The sequence below is a fragment of the Anarhichas minor genome, unplaced genomic scaffold, assembly GCF_050575085.1.
Source record: "Anarhichas minor isolate MPS153535 unplaced genomic scaffold, ASM5057508v1 ptg000009l, whole genome shotgun sequence".
Lineage (NCBI taxonomy): Eukaryota > Metazoa > Chordata > Actinopteri > Perciformes > Anarhichadidae > Anarhichas > Anarhichas minor.
The window spans coordinates 4,392,188-4,409,586 of record NW_027466455.1 but is presented as its reverse complement, the minus strand read 5'-3'; the positions used below and the strand labels follow the sequence as shown (position 1 = coordinate 4,409,586).

Sequence of the window (17,399 nt, the reverse complement as noted above, 5' to 3'; positions counted from 1 at the left end):
ACGTGAGGTGACGTGTCGCTACTCAGAAAACAGGACGAATCCACAATTAGGGCGGTGCTGGGATTTGTAGTTTATCATACCAAATCAGGTCAAATCAACAACTGACGTTATGTACCCTGCACTCATTGGGGACAACAACATATACTGTTTCACAGCAAAATGTCTGGGTGATGCAAACACAAATACAATTGCCATGATTATCAAAGGTCAACTCAATATCAATGAGGCAAGATTTTCACGAACATATTCAAAATTAAATTCAATGTCAAATTTGTTCTGTTATGCTGTATTGCAATTTATCATTTTCATGAAATCAGTGTACTTTGTGACAATATTGTTGACTTTTTTCATGTATTTCATAGAATAAAGGAATGGACCTCCATAAACTTGTATATCTTTTCTAGTAACAGATACTTTCTTGTAACAGATATAGAAAAAGTTTAAAAAGTGCAAAACAACATTTAGTTCCTGTCGCTCATTCTATGTCAACTTCCATATTTAGTACCACACATCTCTGCCTCTCTGTCGACACAGTTCATGAGAGGTCCACTTTAGGTACAAAATTTCATTTAGTAAAAACAGTTGTTTTTAGTGACCGTCGCCCCCTTTATCTGCTGCGGCAGCAGCAATATATTTAAGGTAGCCATCCTCTACTTCCACATTGTCATCTCTGGCTGCAGCAGCACCCACAGGACTAGGCTGGTAGACATTTTCCCATCTTCTTTCAGAATCTGTTTGAGGATCCTGAGAGGCGGCAGCGGCAGCAGCAGCAGCGACCTCCAGGCCATGGTTGATGTAGCTGGCCTCCTGGCTGGCCTCCAGCGCTGGCAGCTCCGAGAGAAGACCTTTCAGCATCTCGCCCAGTTCCCCGAAGCCGGGCCTACGGCTCGGCTCCTTGTCCCAGCAGCTCTGAATGACTTCATAACTGTGTTTGAGGCGAGATGGAGGAAGGAGAGGGAGGAGGCAGTGTGAGGCATGTGCAACTATACATACTGTACAACAATAACCCCCATGGCTTAAGACACAGCAATATCAATGTGCAACCCGCCGTTACAGGTTTTCATCTTTGTGTTGAGTGATATTTAATTGATCAGAAAAGTATAATATATTTATGTATTTATTTATTGATGTATTGAACTTAAAACTAAAGAATCAGGTATGAGAGAAAATACAACTGGAATACATGAACAATTAATAAATATGCAATAAAGTAATAAATATATTTGATATTTGCATTAAAACTTAAAAATGAGAGTTAGAAGTTAAACAGGTATACGTATTTTCATCTTGTAGTCATTGTAAATACCTCACCTACAAATAAGTTTAAATAATTAAATTGATATGTTAACATGCTTCCTTTTATATTGCCCTGAAATGTTCACTTTTAGATGGCAGACATTTCAAACAGCTGCAGCACATTAGGTATGGCAATAGGTAACGATGTCTCTGTCAAAGAAATAGTCCCTATATATTAAGATATACTAATGCATAGCATATATTTAACATAATTGACCTCTGGTACGCCCAGCTTTATGTTATTTTTTATAACCAGGAGTGACCCTGAACCGGCACAGGAACTTACAGCCTGTGGTCACAGTCCTCGGGGGGTTTGAGCCTGTGTCCGGACACCAGTAGCTCCAGCAGCTCGTGGTTGTGAACTCCAGGATAGGGAGTCCTCCCCCGGGACACAATCTCCCACATGGTCACCCCGAACGACCACTAAAGAGGACAGGGACGAAAAATCACACTCTCAGTGGACAAATTCAGACGTTCAGTCAATATCACAACCCAGAAATGAGCCGTTGATGGTGTGACCGTCTGAATAAAGTGATACTCCACGAAGCCTGGACTCACCACGTCAGTTTTGGTGGTGTAGACAGACTCAGACAGGCTCTCCATGGCCATCCACTTGATTGGCACACGGGTAGCTACTTTTTGACGATAGTAATTGCTGCTATAGATTTTCTTGGACAGGCCAAAGTCGGCCACACACACCCTGAGGTCGTCGCCCAGCCTGTGGATACAAAAAATGTTTTAACAAATGCATTTAGCATAATAAGCACAAGTAATGCTCTCTGGAGTCAGATCAAATCAAAAATTGAGAGTTCTGTTATTTGTTTTGTCCCAACACACAGCGTCTCCTCTGAGGCCCTCAGTCTGCTTTATTTATATTTTGAGCAGCTTCCTTCCCAGATACCAGCCATAGTTGAATACCAATGGCTGAGGACAGAGACACAGTCATATACGAACAAGGAGTCCTTCATTTTGAAGCCCCCCCCCCCCCCTCTCAATGTCTGCCTCTGATGAACTCACATGCAGTTGCGTGCAGCCAGGTCTCTGTGCAGGAACCCCTGCGTGCTCAGATAGTCCATCCCTGCTGCGATGTCGATCATGAAGCGCAGGAGACTCTGATGGGGCACAGACTGGAAGACGGGGGAGAGAAGGGTGTGTTCCGTGATTTAATTTAAAACATTTTGAACACAATTGTGCAGATGTGAGCATGTTAAAAATGTGAGGGGTGATAACGAGAATGCCGTTTTTTAACCAAAGTCAAATCTTTGTGATTGTTTTACAAAAAAATAAAAGGAGCAGTGCAGGATTTAGTGTTATCTAGTGGTGAGGTTGCAGATTGCAACCAACTGAATACCCCTCCACTTACTCCTCTCTTAAGCATGTTGGAGAACTACGGTGGCCCTCAGGTAACGTAGAAACATGAGAGGCTCTCTCTGAAGCCAGTGATTGGTTTGTCCCTTCTGGGCTACTGTAGCAACATAGCGATACAACATGACTCAGTAAAAAGGACCTGCTCCCTCAGTAGAAATGACGGGCTCATTTTAAGATAACGAAAACACAACGATTCTTAGTTTCAGGTGATTATATACCAATGAAAACGTAGTTATGAATATTATATTCCATTTCTGCCAATAGATCCTCCGAAAATGCTGCACACTGGCCCTTTAAAGAGAGTTGTGGTTTGGTTTGGTTTTTATGTCTCATAAGCATTTTGAATCTAGAGCTGTCACCATCTTTGGTATGTTACCTGTTAGTTACCATGGTTACAGGTGAAGTTCTCATCTATCGACTTAAAATACAGTGAACTTCCTGGGTTTAGCTTAGGATGACCAGCTTCAACTTTGGATAACATAGACTGTAGATGGCTGACAGCCTACATTACTCCTACCAATGAATAAACACGAAAGATAGCGAACTGAAAACAAAATTGTAAAAATCATTATGATGGATGGCAATTTGATCCATTCAGCTTACCTTATCCATTGAGATGAGCTAAAAGAAGTTACCATAATAATCTATCTATGTGATCCCATTTTCCATATAAATGAGTCATATAAAAAGCCAAACCCATCTCCATCATGGTTTTCTTTTTTTTCTTCTTTTTTTGGAGTAAAATCAGGAGCAATCTTTGTCCTTGTGTGTATCTGTGTATGCATGTCCCGACTGAATCTCACCATAGGAATATCGCCATATCGTGAAGCAATGAGGAAGCGGCGCAGGTCTCCATGTTTCATGTAAGGCAGGATGACCAGAGGAACAGGCAGAGGAGAGTCCTGCTCTCTCTGTAGAGTAACCCCTGCAGCACAAACACACACACACAGTATGTGGGTACAATATGAAACCTTTAAATGCCTCTAAAAACAAACAAACTTTCCCCAAATCAGATCTACTGACACACAATTTAAACCTTTTTGATATTTTTGTTGAAATTGTCATTTCACCCTGACAGCAATCAATGCATCAAATGCTCAGACAAAAAAAAGAGGAAAAAAATCCGATATCCGTCGCAGGACTGTAACAAGCTCGTCCAATCATTTAATTCGGCCCGAATGCATTGATTGGACGGGTCACCTGCTGTTCTCCCTGCCTGCATTCTGCCCGTGAACTCATTGTGCTTCACTTGAGTCTTCCTCTAGCTGCTAGCTTGAGAGCTGTGAGTGCTAACAATAGCCATGTTTGTTGTTTACGGTCATTATGATCATTTTTGGGGGAGTGGCTTTGGAGGGAGGCCTGAAAGGCCGGGCTGTCAGTGTTGCTGACTTGGCAACTTTCTTGTTAGATTTAGCAACTTTTGGAGCTAGTGCATTAAAAAGATGTCAGTCAAACAGCAAGAACTAAACTCAACACAGCAGTGTTTTTGTTTTATAAGCTACAAACATTGCAGAAGAGTTGGCAACATTGCTCTGGGTTTTCATGTTGGATCAAATAAAAAATATATAGTGTAATCTTGCTTGTTTCTCAAGATTACCAACCCTAGCTTTAATGATGACAAAGAAGTTTTCAGCTTTTAAATTTGTAAAAATTGTATATAAGTTGGTTAAGGCCTTAGATCATTTTTATATTAAGTCATGACCCGACCATAAATGTGGACCTGAGTTGCAAATTACCCCAAAATGGCAAACTTGCTGTAATATGTGGCAGTGGCTAATCTAATGAGCTACTGATTTACCCAATAATTACTCAACAGAATATGTTGCTTATACATGCACTCTAGAAAGAGTGCATCTATCAAAGCACTTTAAAAATGTATGTCATCATTCACCCATTCACTGTTCAAGGTACCACCTGCCCATACCAGACTATCTAATTATAACCATAACCATGGTGTTGACGTGACAACACTATGGTTAGGTTAGATTCAGACACGAAAACGACTTGACCATGTAGTCATGGTTGTCCTGACTACATGAATAAACTGAGGTAGTTAATCTTACCGAGTAGTCTGACCACATTTTCATGATCAAAGTTCTTCATGATCTCTGCCTCTTTTAAAAACTCATGCAAGTCTCCCTGGCTGTGGATTCCAACTATGAGTCAGAGAAATGTGGGTCAGAGAAAAAATACAAAAATAAGAAGTAACAGAGTAGAGTTCTGATAATGGGTTTGATTTCAGACACACCTCTCATGGTCTTCACGGCCACCTTGATGTCCACGCCTTCGTCCGGTGTAAAGACGCCTTCGTAGACTGAGCCAAACTCTCCTGTAGAATAGAAAAAAAACGACTGAATGTCATCACTGACTTTTACTCCCAAGTCAAGTATTTTTTACAACATGCAGAATCAGGTAGCATGGCTCTAAGGACAACAATGTCCCTTGTTTTTTTTCACCACTTTGAAGTGAAGATTGAAGTGTCACAGCAACATTTGGATGGCTTGCCATGACAATTTGTGGTCATTCGTGGTCCCCAGAGGATGAATCCTAACGACTTGGTGATTCCCTGACGTTCCTTCTAGTGCAACCAGCAGGTCAAAGGTTTAACTCATTCAGTAAAATATTTCTACATCTACGTGATGGATTGGGACAGAATTTTGTACAGACATTGAGGGTTCCCAGAGGATGTATCCGTAATATTTCGTTAATCTCCTGAATTTTTGACAAAATGTTGTCATTTACTACAACTACTATTGGATGGATTGCCATTCAAATTGGTAGAGACAGTCATGTTCCCCCCGGGAAGAATTGCAATAACTTTCACTCAATTGAACATCATTCACACAAGAAGATTGTCTCTTTGTAGTTGCAAATTAATTGACCATTTAGGTCATTCTGGCAGCCATGCATAGTGGCATTTGATTTAGTTAGCAACGTCCCTTGTTCACTTTTTCTTATGCATTATTATGGCAGTATGGTTAGGAAACGATCACAATCATGAAAACTATGGTTGCGGTATGGTTTAAAGGTTACAAAAACACTTTCCCCACGTTTTGGGAAAGAGAGTGGTTCCGTTTTTTTTTTAAGGAAACCTTCACTGCTGGACTGTGACCGGACATGAACTCTGTTCTCCTACATGAAGGTCAATTGTTCTGCTTTATCTAATCAGGAGTATTGAAGAAAGGGTTCAAGTCATCTACAGTATATTCACCCTACTGAGAGTTTGCACAACTATTCCAGATTGGGAGGCTATGACGGGATCATTGTTGATGAGGAACCATAAACTGACCTTTGCCAAGCTCCTTGCCCAGGGTGAGCTTGTTTCTCTCCACCAGGACCTCCTTAAGACTGGCCAGCAGCCTGCCGCTGAGCCCCTCCAACAGCTGGACCACACCTTCCACCGCTGAAACAAGTAGGAAGTCAAAGGATTCACTTCTCAAATGTCATAAAATGAATGCTGAGCTCCCTTAAAACAGGCTGTGGTAGTGGGCGTGGTCTGTGCTCATCTGCAGGGGGAGATCTGTGGGAGCAATCATGCTGTATTGAAGACTTGAAACTATAGATTGAGACCATAAACTCATGTTTACAATGTTTACTGAGGTAATAAATCAAGAGAGAAGTAGAGTCATTTTCTCATAAACTTCTATACAACCAGAGGAGTCGCCCCCTGATGGACATTAGAGATAATGCAAGTTTAAGTCACTTCCTCATTGGCTTCACTTTTTAGAACTGGAAGTTGTCATCTTCGTATTGGTATGTGATTCGATTTGTGTCAAAAGCATTGAGCAAACATACAAAAAAAGAAAGAAAAGGAAAATGGCGCTTACAGTTGGACGTCTGGGGTGCAGCCTCCACCTCCTGTGGACGTCGGTAGGAAAATTCAGCATTCATTGGCAAAAGCTCTACTTCCTGTTCAGACCTGTAGGTAAAATTATAACTTGAAGTTTAGTCATCATCACCTTATGTTTAAACTGTGTAGGAGGGTTTTCCACACATATGGGAAAATATAGAACTATTTTTGTCAAGTTCACAGTCATTGAAAAATAGGTAATATTTTGTCTTTGGGAAATTCTTATCTAATGTCCCTACAGACACTGTCAGCTGAAATTAAAATTTGGTGGTAAAAATATGTTGAAATACAATATTACCGTGACATTTTCTAGAATAAGATCGAAATATTGAAATATGATTAAATTACATAGCAACTTGCAATGCTGTCTGCCACAATATCTTTAGTTATTTTTGATAATACAGAAAACCCTCTCATTGTGTAACTCTTTCTCCCTTCCATGTTTTCCCCATCTTCCCCCATGGGTTTCCCAGCATGCTGCTGTGTGCAGTCTACAGTTAGTGGAGCTCCCCCTTGTGTACACTGAGAGTTATTGCAAAAAGAAACTACAGTCATGTTTCCACTTCACACACAGTCAAGGATGAATGCACAGCAGGAGATTAAAAACTCATTGCCTCAGTGTCGAGATGGTTTGTATTTGAACATTTTAAATATTAAGTAATGAAGTAATGAAGCAACTTGCTGGTAAGAAGTAACGTTATTTTTTAAAGGTAAATTTGATGAGTAATGAGTTCCTGATTCGTTATGTTAGTGCATACACTTGCAATGTTAGATGCGTGCTGTGTAAACTGGCACGTTACTCGTAAAAAACTTACAATGCAGGATTCAAGCATAATTTATCAGCCACAGGAAATAATGCAAAGAGTCTGAACACCATTTTGTGTGTTTTTTCTTTGAAAGATCATGATGCATTTTCAGCTGTCTCCAAGTCACAAACTGAAACTAAACTTAAATTAAAGTGACCATCATAGCGTTGATTAAAAAGCCTAATTAACATTTTCAATATTCATTAACGGTATGCTCTATACGGCATTCAGAGCATCAACATAGCAGCAAACAACTATTAACAATGGAAACATATCTTGGAGTAATGCTACCTGAGTCACTGAAGTGTGCGTATTGTAATCCAAACTTATCTTTGCTCTGTTCACATACCCGGGCCGGCCGGGCCTGCTTTTAGTGCATGTAAGTGCATGATAATACATGTGACTGCGCCCCACTGGCTAACACACGCCCACCGCCTTACAATGCTCTCATACGGCGGAAGCGCCGTTACATAAGCATAGCGCCCACCCTCCGGTTTACTATTAGGTAACCACTGTTAGCGCAGTCAGCACTGTTGTCATTGTTTTCACTGTTAAGCTTTGTTTATACTTGCGCTTGGCACCGTAGATCGAGCATACGGTGTGCTAGCTCCGAGTATGTACGGAGGCGTTTATACTCTCTGCGCTGTTCATGGCATTATTTTCCAAAAACCCAGAGGGCTTACAAATAAAATGTATTGTGAAGAATCAAAAAGATAATGAGTTTAACACATAGATATACACATAGACTGTAGGTGTAACCGACAAAACGTCATAAACTAACCTCCATAATGCCGAGGAGGGATTGTAATTATCTGTAAACTCATATCTCATATTCGTGGATTACGTGGAAACAAAGATTGTATCCTGTAAACAATTTGAGTTGGCTGCAAAATATTTACTCAAATTAAGATTTTTTTAAAAGCGTCTAAAAGCGAATTGGCCTTCTTTGTACAATCCTTAGACATTTAAATAGTGTTTTTATCAGTGAACTATTTGTGACAAGTCACATGATCGCGCACGCCAAGTCACAAAAATTCAGAGGTGCACGACCAAGCGCCGCAACCACTTGCAACCCCACGCGCCGGCCTTGGTTACGTTATATTATTTGGTGGTATTCGCGCCTTGCGCCAGCTTTACTACGGCAAGTATAAATTAAGCTTAAGCGCTGTCAGCACTGTTGTTTTTGTTTGCACTGTTAGAATCATTAGCAGCCGGCTCAGCTGGAGCTATGTTGAGAGCAATGTGGAGGCAATAGCTCTGAATTTCCCACCTTTAAACAACCGTGAACCCACAGTACCCAGTGTGAGCTGTCTTTAACTAAAAACTATCCACCACCTATTCAAAATCCTGAAGTCGGCCAGGCAGCGAGATGCCAATAGCTAATTCTGCACTCTAAACTGAAAGGAGGTGTTCTCCTTGGCATACTGAACATTTCCACCCATTAGTTTTGTGATCTGGCAGAAAAACTACTCCTCATATTGTGTCACAATGACTCAGAAACTTGTCTATATGTACACTATGTTCTATAGTTATTTCCAAAGAAGCAGAAGTGGAAGCGTCCCTTTACCTGAGTTTAGTGTAGTTGCTACGCAGGACACACACAACGATGGGGATTACAGCCATGAGCAGCAGGACGCCAAATAAAACACCGACTGTCAGCCATATGGAGAGCCGACTCGACTGAGGAGCCGGCACTGTTTGGTGCTCTGAGACGTTAAAGTCCGGGGTCACAGTGATCACCACAGGTGGAACTTTCCCTATACGAAAAAAAGAAGTTTTCACTGTGGCGCCCAAATCAACAGGACAACTTTCGACATTCTATTTACTTTAAAGATGCACTTTCAGATTTTTGTTTTTTATTGTAATAGTACCCAGAGGATTCATCTTCCTGGGACCATGAATATGTACAGTAAATGTCATGGCAATCTGGTGATGAGTTCTTCAAACATTTAGGTGTAGACTATAAACTGTATATAAGAAGTGGATGTGGTCATTGTGACATCACCAGTTGGTTTCTGGACTGCCGTTTTGAAGCCTCAAAACGGTGATTTTTGCCGTCGCCATCTTGGATTATGGCCGTCGCCTTGTTTTCTTTTTTTTTTACTTTTTTGGTAACAGTAGTTACCATATTTGGTATGCGAAGGAGTGACATAGAGACGCCAGATACGGCTCTGGTAGATAAAGTAAGACCATGACAACAAAACCTGGACTGAATTGAGAAAGTGTGTTTTGCTGCTTATTACTTTTCTATTGAAAGGGGAAGAATGTGTTTTGTTTGAGTTGCATCGTCCTGCTTTAAAAATAAGCAGTCTAACTCATTAGGGAAGTTAACTGTTGGGAACTGAAACCAGATTTGAACTCTCAAACTATTTTTCTCTTTCCTGAGGTGGCCTATATTTCATTGACTTTTCCTGGACTATCTAACATGTTGGCGACATCTAGTCGGGCTTACGTACATCTATGTATGGTGACAGTGGCGGAGGATGAGGGTGGCACCCCCCGCAGGGTGGATACGTCATTCTGGGCTTGCACCGAGAGTCTGTAGCTGCGCTGCGAATTCAGTTCTGTGATGCTGACCGACGTGTAGATCAGCCCTGCCGAGTCTGGCAGGAAAACCACATCGTCCCCACATGCCTCCCACCGGCGGCCAGAATCCGCTTCCCTCTCGCACTTGATGCAATACTGCACTTCCTGTCTGCCGCCCCAGTCATGCGGAGGATCCCACGTCATCATCAGCACAGATTCATTATGATGATAGGCCATTAGATTCACAGGGGCAGAGGGCGGCTCTGGAGGACAAGACAGGGAAGCATAACATGATCAGACTTTGCAAAATCTGCAAAAAACATGCTATTAGAATCACATTAGATGAAGATATACAAGTGCAGTAGAAGGAAGACAACCATTGATCAATTTTACAATAGATACATAATCAAACTGCATTTTATCTATTACAGAAGAAATGGGTGACACTGACAAGTAAAATAATTAGACAAGTGGCGTCCATTATTTTCTGCCACTTTCCTGATACTACCAGCGGGGGCGCCAAAGTTGAAGATTTTCAAATTCACTATAGTGGCTTTAATGAAAATGGTAAATGGTAAATGTACTGTACTGTACTAGCGCTTTTCTAGTCTTTCCGACCACTCAAAGCACTTTCACACTACTTTTCACACACTGATGACACGGGCTAAGTGCCACCTGCCTATCAGACTAACTCATTCACGGCACAGCTACGGGAGCGATTTTGGGGTTAAGTGTCTTGCTCAATGACACATCGAACTGCCGAGCCTCTGATTGAAGGACGACCCTGCTCTCCACTTAGCCACAGTCGCTCCTATGTGTGGCCATTCCCATGCATTATTTTTTATAATAGAAGAACACCAGTGCTTCTTACTGGTGCAGCCCAGCTCATCAGGGTCAGTTGGCAGGCGGCTGAAACCCTGCAGACAGTCGCACCTCTCTGATCCCTCCCCACGCGTCTTGCTATTCAGCGGGCACAGCCGGCATTCTCCACTCTCATTGGTTGGTTTGTAGAAGCCCATCCTACATGCTGGTAAAACAGAAATGGTGATTGTTTATTTCCTACTGCTGATACTGGTGGTGTTTGTAGAAGCGTTGTAATGTTTTTTTTGTAGTTGTAAGATACAGCATTTTTATGGAAATAATTATATGTTCCACTAGTGGCAGAGTCTGGCAAAGTTGGTCAATTTGTTTGTCTAAAACTTGATCCGGACCTAAATGTCTCGAGACCTAATAACCAAATGGCCAGGACATTTGCTGTGCATATTCATGGTCCCCAGAGGATGAATCCAAATATTTCCTCTTGCACCACAATTAGGCAGGTTATATTATAACTGTGCTCACAAGTTGTATTTTTGCCAATAAAGATGAGTTTATTCAAAATACAAAAAAACACATTGACCAACAGAAAACATAGGGTCAGGTTTAGGTAAGAGAAGCAGGCTTATGACCAGAATATTAACGGTCCTTGCAGGATAAATCTGGCAGGGACCCTTGAGCAAGGCAGCAAACCCCCAGCTACAGCTGCTCAGATCACACTGTAATTGAACTGGTTTGAATGGTGCTTTATGATCCGATTACATATCAGCTATTTTTGATAAGGAAACTTTAATTTTGCTGTTTAAAAACTGTGAGTGAGATATGTAGTGAACGGGACATTTTACAGTGTAAAAACTAAGTACTTTATGACTATGTAATGGCGACTCTTTTTAATTGACCACAAACATATCTTAGACATTTCTGCACCGACACTTCTTGATACTCACTTATTCCAGCTATACAACATCAGTAAAAGTTTGCACTTGGATTTGTAATAAATGGATTATTGACTTTTCTTTTTTTTCCGCATAGTCATAGTTCCAAAGAGATTTGAATAATGAATAATAATGTTCAGCCCAATCCTAAGTGCGGCCCTAAGAATAGCATAACTGTCAGTATGTTTATGGGTCCATTAATGCTCTGGTGTCACAGGCAGCAAGGCTTTGTCTTTACAAAGAGTAAGCATGACGTTGAGACTGATATCTGTTGAGCAATGCACTGGAAATATATCAAACTGAGAAGGGGGAAGATCATGGTGAAGAGGATATGAAAGTCATTTATCCAAGATTATTCTTGCCAAGATACTTATACTGTGAAATGTTTGCGTCAGCACATGACTTACTTGTTGGCCAAAAATAAAATGTTATCATGTTATGGTGACATCTGTGGCAGCTCATACAGAAACCAAATCATAATTTGTTGCACATTGAAAAAATGTTTAGTTGACTAAATGTCCAGTGGATGGTTCATTTAATTCATTGAATTAGGATATTTTGAAACATTGTCATCTTATTTGTGACGGCTGGCAGTACAGCTAAAGCTGTAATGAGGATTAAAACTTGTCACAATAAATCGTAGAGTAAAATTTTAAAAATAATAATAATTTGTAAAACAATAATTTCTAGTTGATCCAGTTTACAGATGTGAGTTACTTTAACTTAGCATAAATTTACATTGTAAACATTGTGAGATGTGACTTTTTCCTTTTCACAACTGTTGAATGAAGTCGAAAGTTGGTCGATGAATTTCAATTAAATAAAAAAATGTAAACATGTCTTGATGATAGTTTTTTGGGAATATACAGAAATAAACATGCAAATGAGTATGGAAGATGATAAGTGCCACATGAAAAAACTCCGATTGATTAATTAATCCCAGAATTCTTTACAGTCACGAGTCACAACATAGAAAGTTGCAACAAACAACTTTTCAACCCTTTATTTCCCAGGAGATTGTACAGAACTGCAAAGTGAAGGCGAGGTTTATAGGGAGCCAATCTAAATGCAGATGGTGTCATTATTCTATAGTTGTTACATTACATTTACTTCATAATGATGAATTAAAGTAAAAAAAACATGTCTATTGCCACTTTAAACTCTGCCATCCATTTGTATCCTGGTATTGATTGTTGTGCCAGAACAGCTCCTTTTTGGAATTTGAATAAACTGTAAATCTCCATACCTTGACAGGTGTCATCCATAACTTGATGGCCGACTTCACAGGTACAGCCCCCCTGCAGTGGACCCCAAACTCCATCCACATCACACTCTCGAACAGGTGGGAAAACCTCTACAGCTCCCTTCACGCAGGAACCCGTCAACGGACCCGACGCGGCCCCGGTCCCATTGAACGAGGCCAGGTGGGCCACGGTGTCAGGGCACCTCCTGTAGTACAGTCTGATGGATGTTACCATCACACATCTTCCTGAGTAGGAGAGGGCCAGCTGAAAGCCCCTGCTGCTGACGGAGCCCAGGCTCAAAGCCCGGCTGTGGTTCAGATAGCTGGATATTTGGTCCAATGTCTCAGGGAACGGCTTGGACGTCTGAAGGTCCAGGACAGCCCGAGTACCTTGAAATCTTGCGATTGGTGTGTTTGAGTCAAACAGGTGAACTTGTAGCGGGCCGAGCTGACCAGACGGCTCCTCTTCTTGGGCAAATGAAACATCCATCAGTAGATGGTGGGCATCTTTCCGCTCCATCCACTGGCTTAAAATAGTTCTCCTTATGCTTCTTCCACAAGCTTGGAGCACAGGCACCAGACTCGGTGTGCCCAGTCTCAGCTGAATCTTACTCCACTGCGATGACGGGAAGATGCAAGAGAACATCAGTGTAAAGCGTAAAACTACAGGTTCACACAAGAACACGGAGGAGACTCAACAACCTCAGTTAAAGACAGATGCTGCCTTCAAATGTGGTCTTGTTTACCGCCTTGGTATTTTTGTCGTATTCACGATGCCAGGAGTGGATATTTTCTAAAAGCTCAGTGTAAGAGCCATTTTGTATTCTTAACAGTTTTTGTATTTTATGTTTATTGCAAAAGTATGTGTGTTATGCCCTTTAGAATGTTTACCATATAATAGAGTTAAAAGATTGGCCATGTTGTAAAATGTGCTTCAAATGTGTGTTTTTGCCCTTTGAAGTTAAAGGCTCCTCTATTCTGTCCTGCTATTGGATAATGATTGGTTGATTAAGTGAGTTTTCAGTGTAAATTAGGCTTTGATGGAGCAGGATGTGGAGCAACAATTTTTCTGATCGCAGATTCTAGAACGCAGATTCTAGAACGCAGATTCTAGAACGCAGATTATAGACTTTTTAGTTATAGCCAGTTTAAGTCAATGTTTTAGTATTCCAGTTATTACATAAGGATTTTGTCTATTTTTTACATGGAATAAAACTACTTTTAACTACGAGCTACGAGCCTCATCTTTGGACAGCTAGCAAGAAAAGTTTAGCCTGCAAGAGCACGTAAATTGGAGGAGACATGGTAGTCTACGTGAGTCAGAACCCTTTACATCCTGCAAGAAGTGGCCAAGAAGGACGGTAAAATAAGCTGCCACTACACTCAGAGTTCACGAGGTGTTTACTGGTAATTTGATGTTTGAGGAAAATGTTGATATCTTTCCCTCTGTCTTTTTTCCTTTGCATTTCCTGCGTTTTGTTAGCCGCTCGCTAGCTGGCTAAACTCTTAGCCTTGGTGGCTTCTCGCCATTAGTAGCGTCTATGTTGCCGTTGTACTCACGACTTAACCAACTGAGCGCCACGCATATTGTGCGTGGCGCTCTTCCCATGTCGTAACCATGTGTACATTTGAAGGCAGCATAAACCCGTAAAATATAATTGGAATAACTAATTCATAAAATATGAATAATGATTATTAAACTGCATATCAGCTGGTGATGTTGACCATGTTCTTCAAGAGTGATTATTCATTTACTGGCAGTTAGTTAAATAACATCTTGGTATGTAAATTTCTTTTTTTTCCAAATTCATATCATATTACTTTTTTTTTTATACCCAAAACATGAGCTACAGCCAGCTTTCACACCATCGTCTAAATGAGTTAAAATCATTCATTCGTCATTAAAATGAGTCTTTCATAGTCACTAAAGTGCTGAAATAAATGAATCACATGTTAGTAAAGTACCACATAAAATAGAGTAAACACAAAAACACGTGTTCACACAGCTAGCAATTAAAAATAAGGTCAAACTGTTATTGCCTGTTGTAACTGTTATATAACCATTATTAAGCAATTAATTAAAGTGTGTTTTTACAGTACATGAAATGAATACTTGTCACTCAACTTACTTCTGTGGTCGGGTCATCATTCCATACCAGCCTGGTCTCCACTAAACAAAGACAAAGATAAAGAAAGGTTACTCTGTCCAATCAAGCGGTACTTTGTGTAAAAATAACTTCCAAACTGAAACACATCAGCAGCTCATTTCCAGCAGCGCTCCTTAGGATTAGGGACTGGAACAACACTTTGCATCACATTGTAACATTCAGTATTAGGTTGCTCTTGACTCAGTACAATTATTCCCCTATTTCCCAAGTGTTTTCAGCTCGTCTTCGTCAGGGTGGTGCCTGACTTTGCTTCCTCTTTCTAGATATAAAACTCTTTTGTAGAATTCAGTGGATTCATTTGCTCTCACAAAAATGGAAATCTTCTTAGAATGTTTCAGTAAAGGAGAGATGTTAAAACAAAATTCAGAGCAAATCTGTTGCCTCCGCACGGCTCTTGACATGGCAACGACTGAGCCGGTTGATAGCAGCTATTGTATTGTATTGTATTCTAAATATAGATATATAAAAATCATTTAGAGCTCTTCATAAAAGTTAAGAGATAAAAGAGTATGCTGTGAAAAAAATATATTGAGAAAATACATTTATTGTGTCAGATTTAAGATGTAATGATAATAAATAAATAACATATTGAATAAAAATGATTCAATAGAATGTTTGTCATATTGCGTGACTTGTATTTATATTTATTTCCCTTGTTTTTTTAAATTTACTAAGTGATGGCTCAGATTATACTTGTAAAAAATATCTTGAAAAGATAAATTGACATTCATGGTCCCCAGCGGAGGAATCCTCATAACTTTGGTGGCCCGATGACCGTTCCTCGAGCACCACCAGCAGTTGTCCAGTTGTCCAGATAAATAAGTCATGGTACTTTCATAAGTGCATAAGTAAACATGATATTCAATGGGGGTGAACCACAGATGGTATAAACAAATGGAAACGTGTGAAAGTAACTAAGTACATATGTTTGAATTCTTTACTTGAGGGAAATACCGTACGTTATCCTCCACTACTCGCATCTGTCAGCCATAGAAAGTTGTTTCTTTACAGTCCGTAAATATTTCCGTTAATAACATATGATTGGTTCACAGATTATAATGCAGCGTAATAAGGTGACGACTGAACCTCGACCAGCTACAACAGATTCTGCTTTAACTACAATGCATCAATAGTGAGAACCCAACTCTCTTTTAAACCTTTGATACAATCATGATACTTTGCTGGAAATACTTCTGCCATTTTTATCCTTTTTAGCTTTTACTCGTAATTTTACTTTTTAACCCATTGTTGCCATTTACTCACAAGTTCTGAATACTTCTTCTACCACTGCCTTTTGCATGTAATAAAATCCCTCTCTTCAAATAATATACAAATGAAATATATGATAAAGTCTGAGGGCATTTCTATTGATCCTCTTATTTACAGTTAAAAGATGATAATATATAAATACTACAACTTTTATTTTATTATATAAAAGTACTTTTTTTTATCACAGCCAGTTTTTCTGGCACACTTCCTAACAACGTGCCTCAGAGTTTAAATACATGATGACACCACCACATAAGCATGTTAAAGTTTTAAATATTAATTGGAACACTAATGTTGTTGAATCCCTGAGTGTGAAACACCTGAAGACTCACCCTCCTCTGCTTGATATTGAATGTCACAGCCGGCCTCCCACATCCAGATCCACATTAGGATTAAAGTAGGCCAGACGCACCTCAGCATGGTGTTACACACAGCCATGTTTCCAGCTTGTTATAGTGTGTTCTTACACGCCGCCTGTCACTGTGCTCCTCATTGAGTCGGTCTGTTTACATCTACTTATGATTTGGCTGAGAGGAATGTCGTAATTAAAGTGCTGAGATGAGCCTTCCTTCTCAGGAAAATACGCCCACCCCGACCCGCACCCCCACCCTTTGGACCGTCTGAGTTCCTGTATTTATGTGCTGCTGCTTTTAAAGACACAATACACTCCAGAAAACACAAAATACTGTACAACAACACACTAAAAAACTAAAGTACAACTATAATAAATGGTATGATGTATCCCTAAAGATGACTAACATGTACATAAGTATATGTGCATGTGTATGTTAAGCACTATTTCAGAAAAAAAAAATCATTTAAAATAATTTGGCATCTTCAGAAGTTATGAAAATAGTTTTTTTAGTTTGCCTATAGGCATCATGCTTAAAGAGGTACTGCACATTCAAACATGTTTTGTGAGCAGTAAGCTAAATTACATGAATGGACTGGGATGAAAAGCATCAATGCTGTTGGTGTTAATGTTCATATTTCTAACCAAGTTTTTAAAAATCTGTATTTCATGGGTTGAAAATGGCTCCACACGACATCTACTGTCTCAAGGCAGATGCTGACAAAGTGTCGACCGCTCGGGACCAATCTACGTTGTGAAATTGATATAAA

General features: G+C 40.1%; 1 protein-coding gene across 2 annotated transcripts; it reads right to left on the bottom strand.

Annotated features, from left to right (window-relative positions):
* Positions 1-50: 50 nt before the first annotated feature.
* Positions 51-16,803, bottom strand: LOC142946093 (ephrin type-A receptor 3). Of its 2 annotated transcripts, XM_076087180.1 has the most exons (15): positions 16,610-16,803; positions 14,970-15,010; positions 12,844-13,456; positions 10,718-10,873; positions 9,777-10,109; positions 8,888-9,077; positions 6,492-6,583; positions 5,954-6,067; positions 4,913-4,993; positions 4,728-4,820; positions 3,468-3,589; positions 2,314-2,423; positions 1,855-2,014; positions 1,583-1,719; positions 51-925 (listed from the first exon to the last, which is right to left on the bottom strand). In XM_076087180.1, exons 1-15 carry the CDS (start codon positions 16,713-16,715, stop codon positions 589-591), a joined length of 2,685 nt encoding a protein of 894 aa, XP_075943295.1. In that variant the 5' UTR covers positions 16,716-16,803; the 3' UTR covers positions 51-588. The 2 variants fall into 2 exon arrangements, with proteins under 2 accessions (XP_075943295.1, XP_075943296.1); XM_076087181.1 differs by lacking the exon at positions 10,718-10,873.
* Positions 16,804-17,399: the final 596 nt, after the last annotated feature.

Excerpts from the sequence above, each read along its gene's own strand:
- LOC142946093 (XM_076087180.1), bottom strand. The coding sequence starts at position 16,715 with ATGGCTGTGTGTAACACCATGCTGAGGTGCGTCTGGCCTACTTTAATC. Across the intron at positions 15,011-16,609 it reads TCAATATCAAGCAGAGGAGG|TGGAGACCAGGCTGGTATGG; the intron begins GTGAGTCTTCAG and ends GTCTTTGTTTAG. Across the intron at positions 10,874-12,843 it reads TATGGATGACACCTGTCAAG|CATGTAGGATGGGCTTCTAC; the intron begins GTATGGAGATTT and ends CTGTTTTACCAG.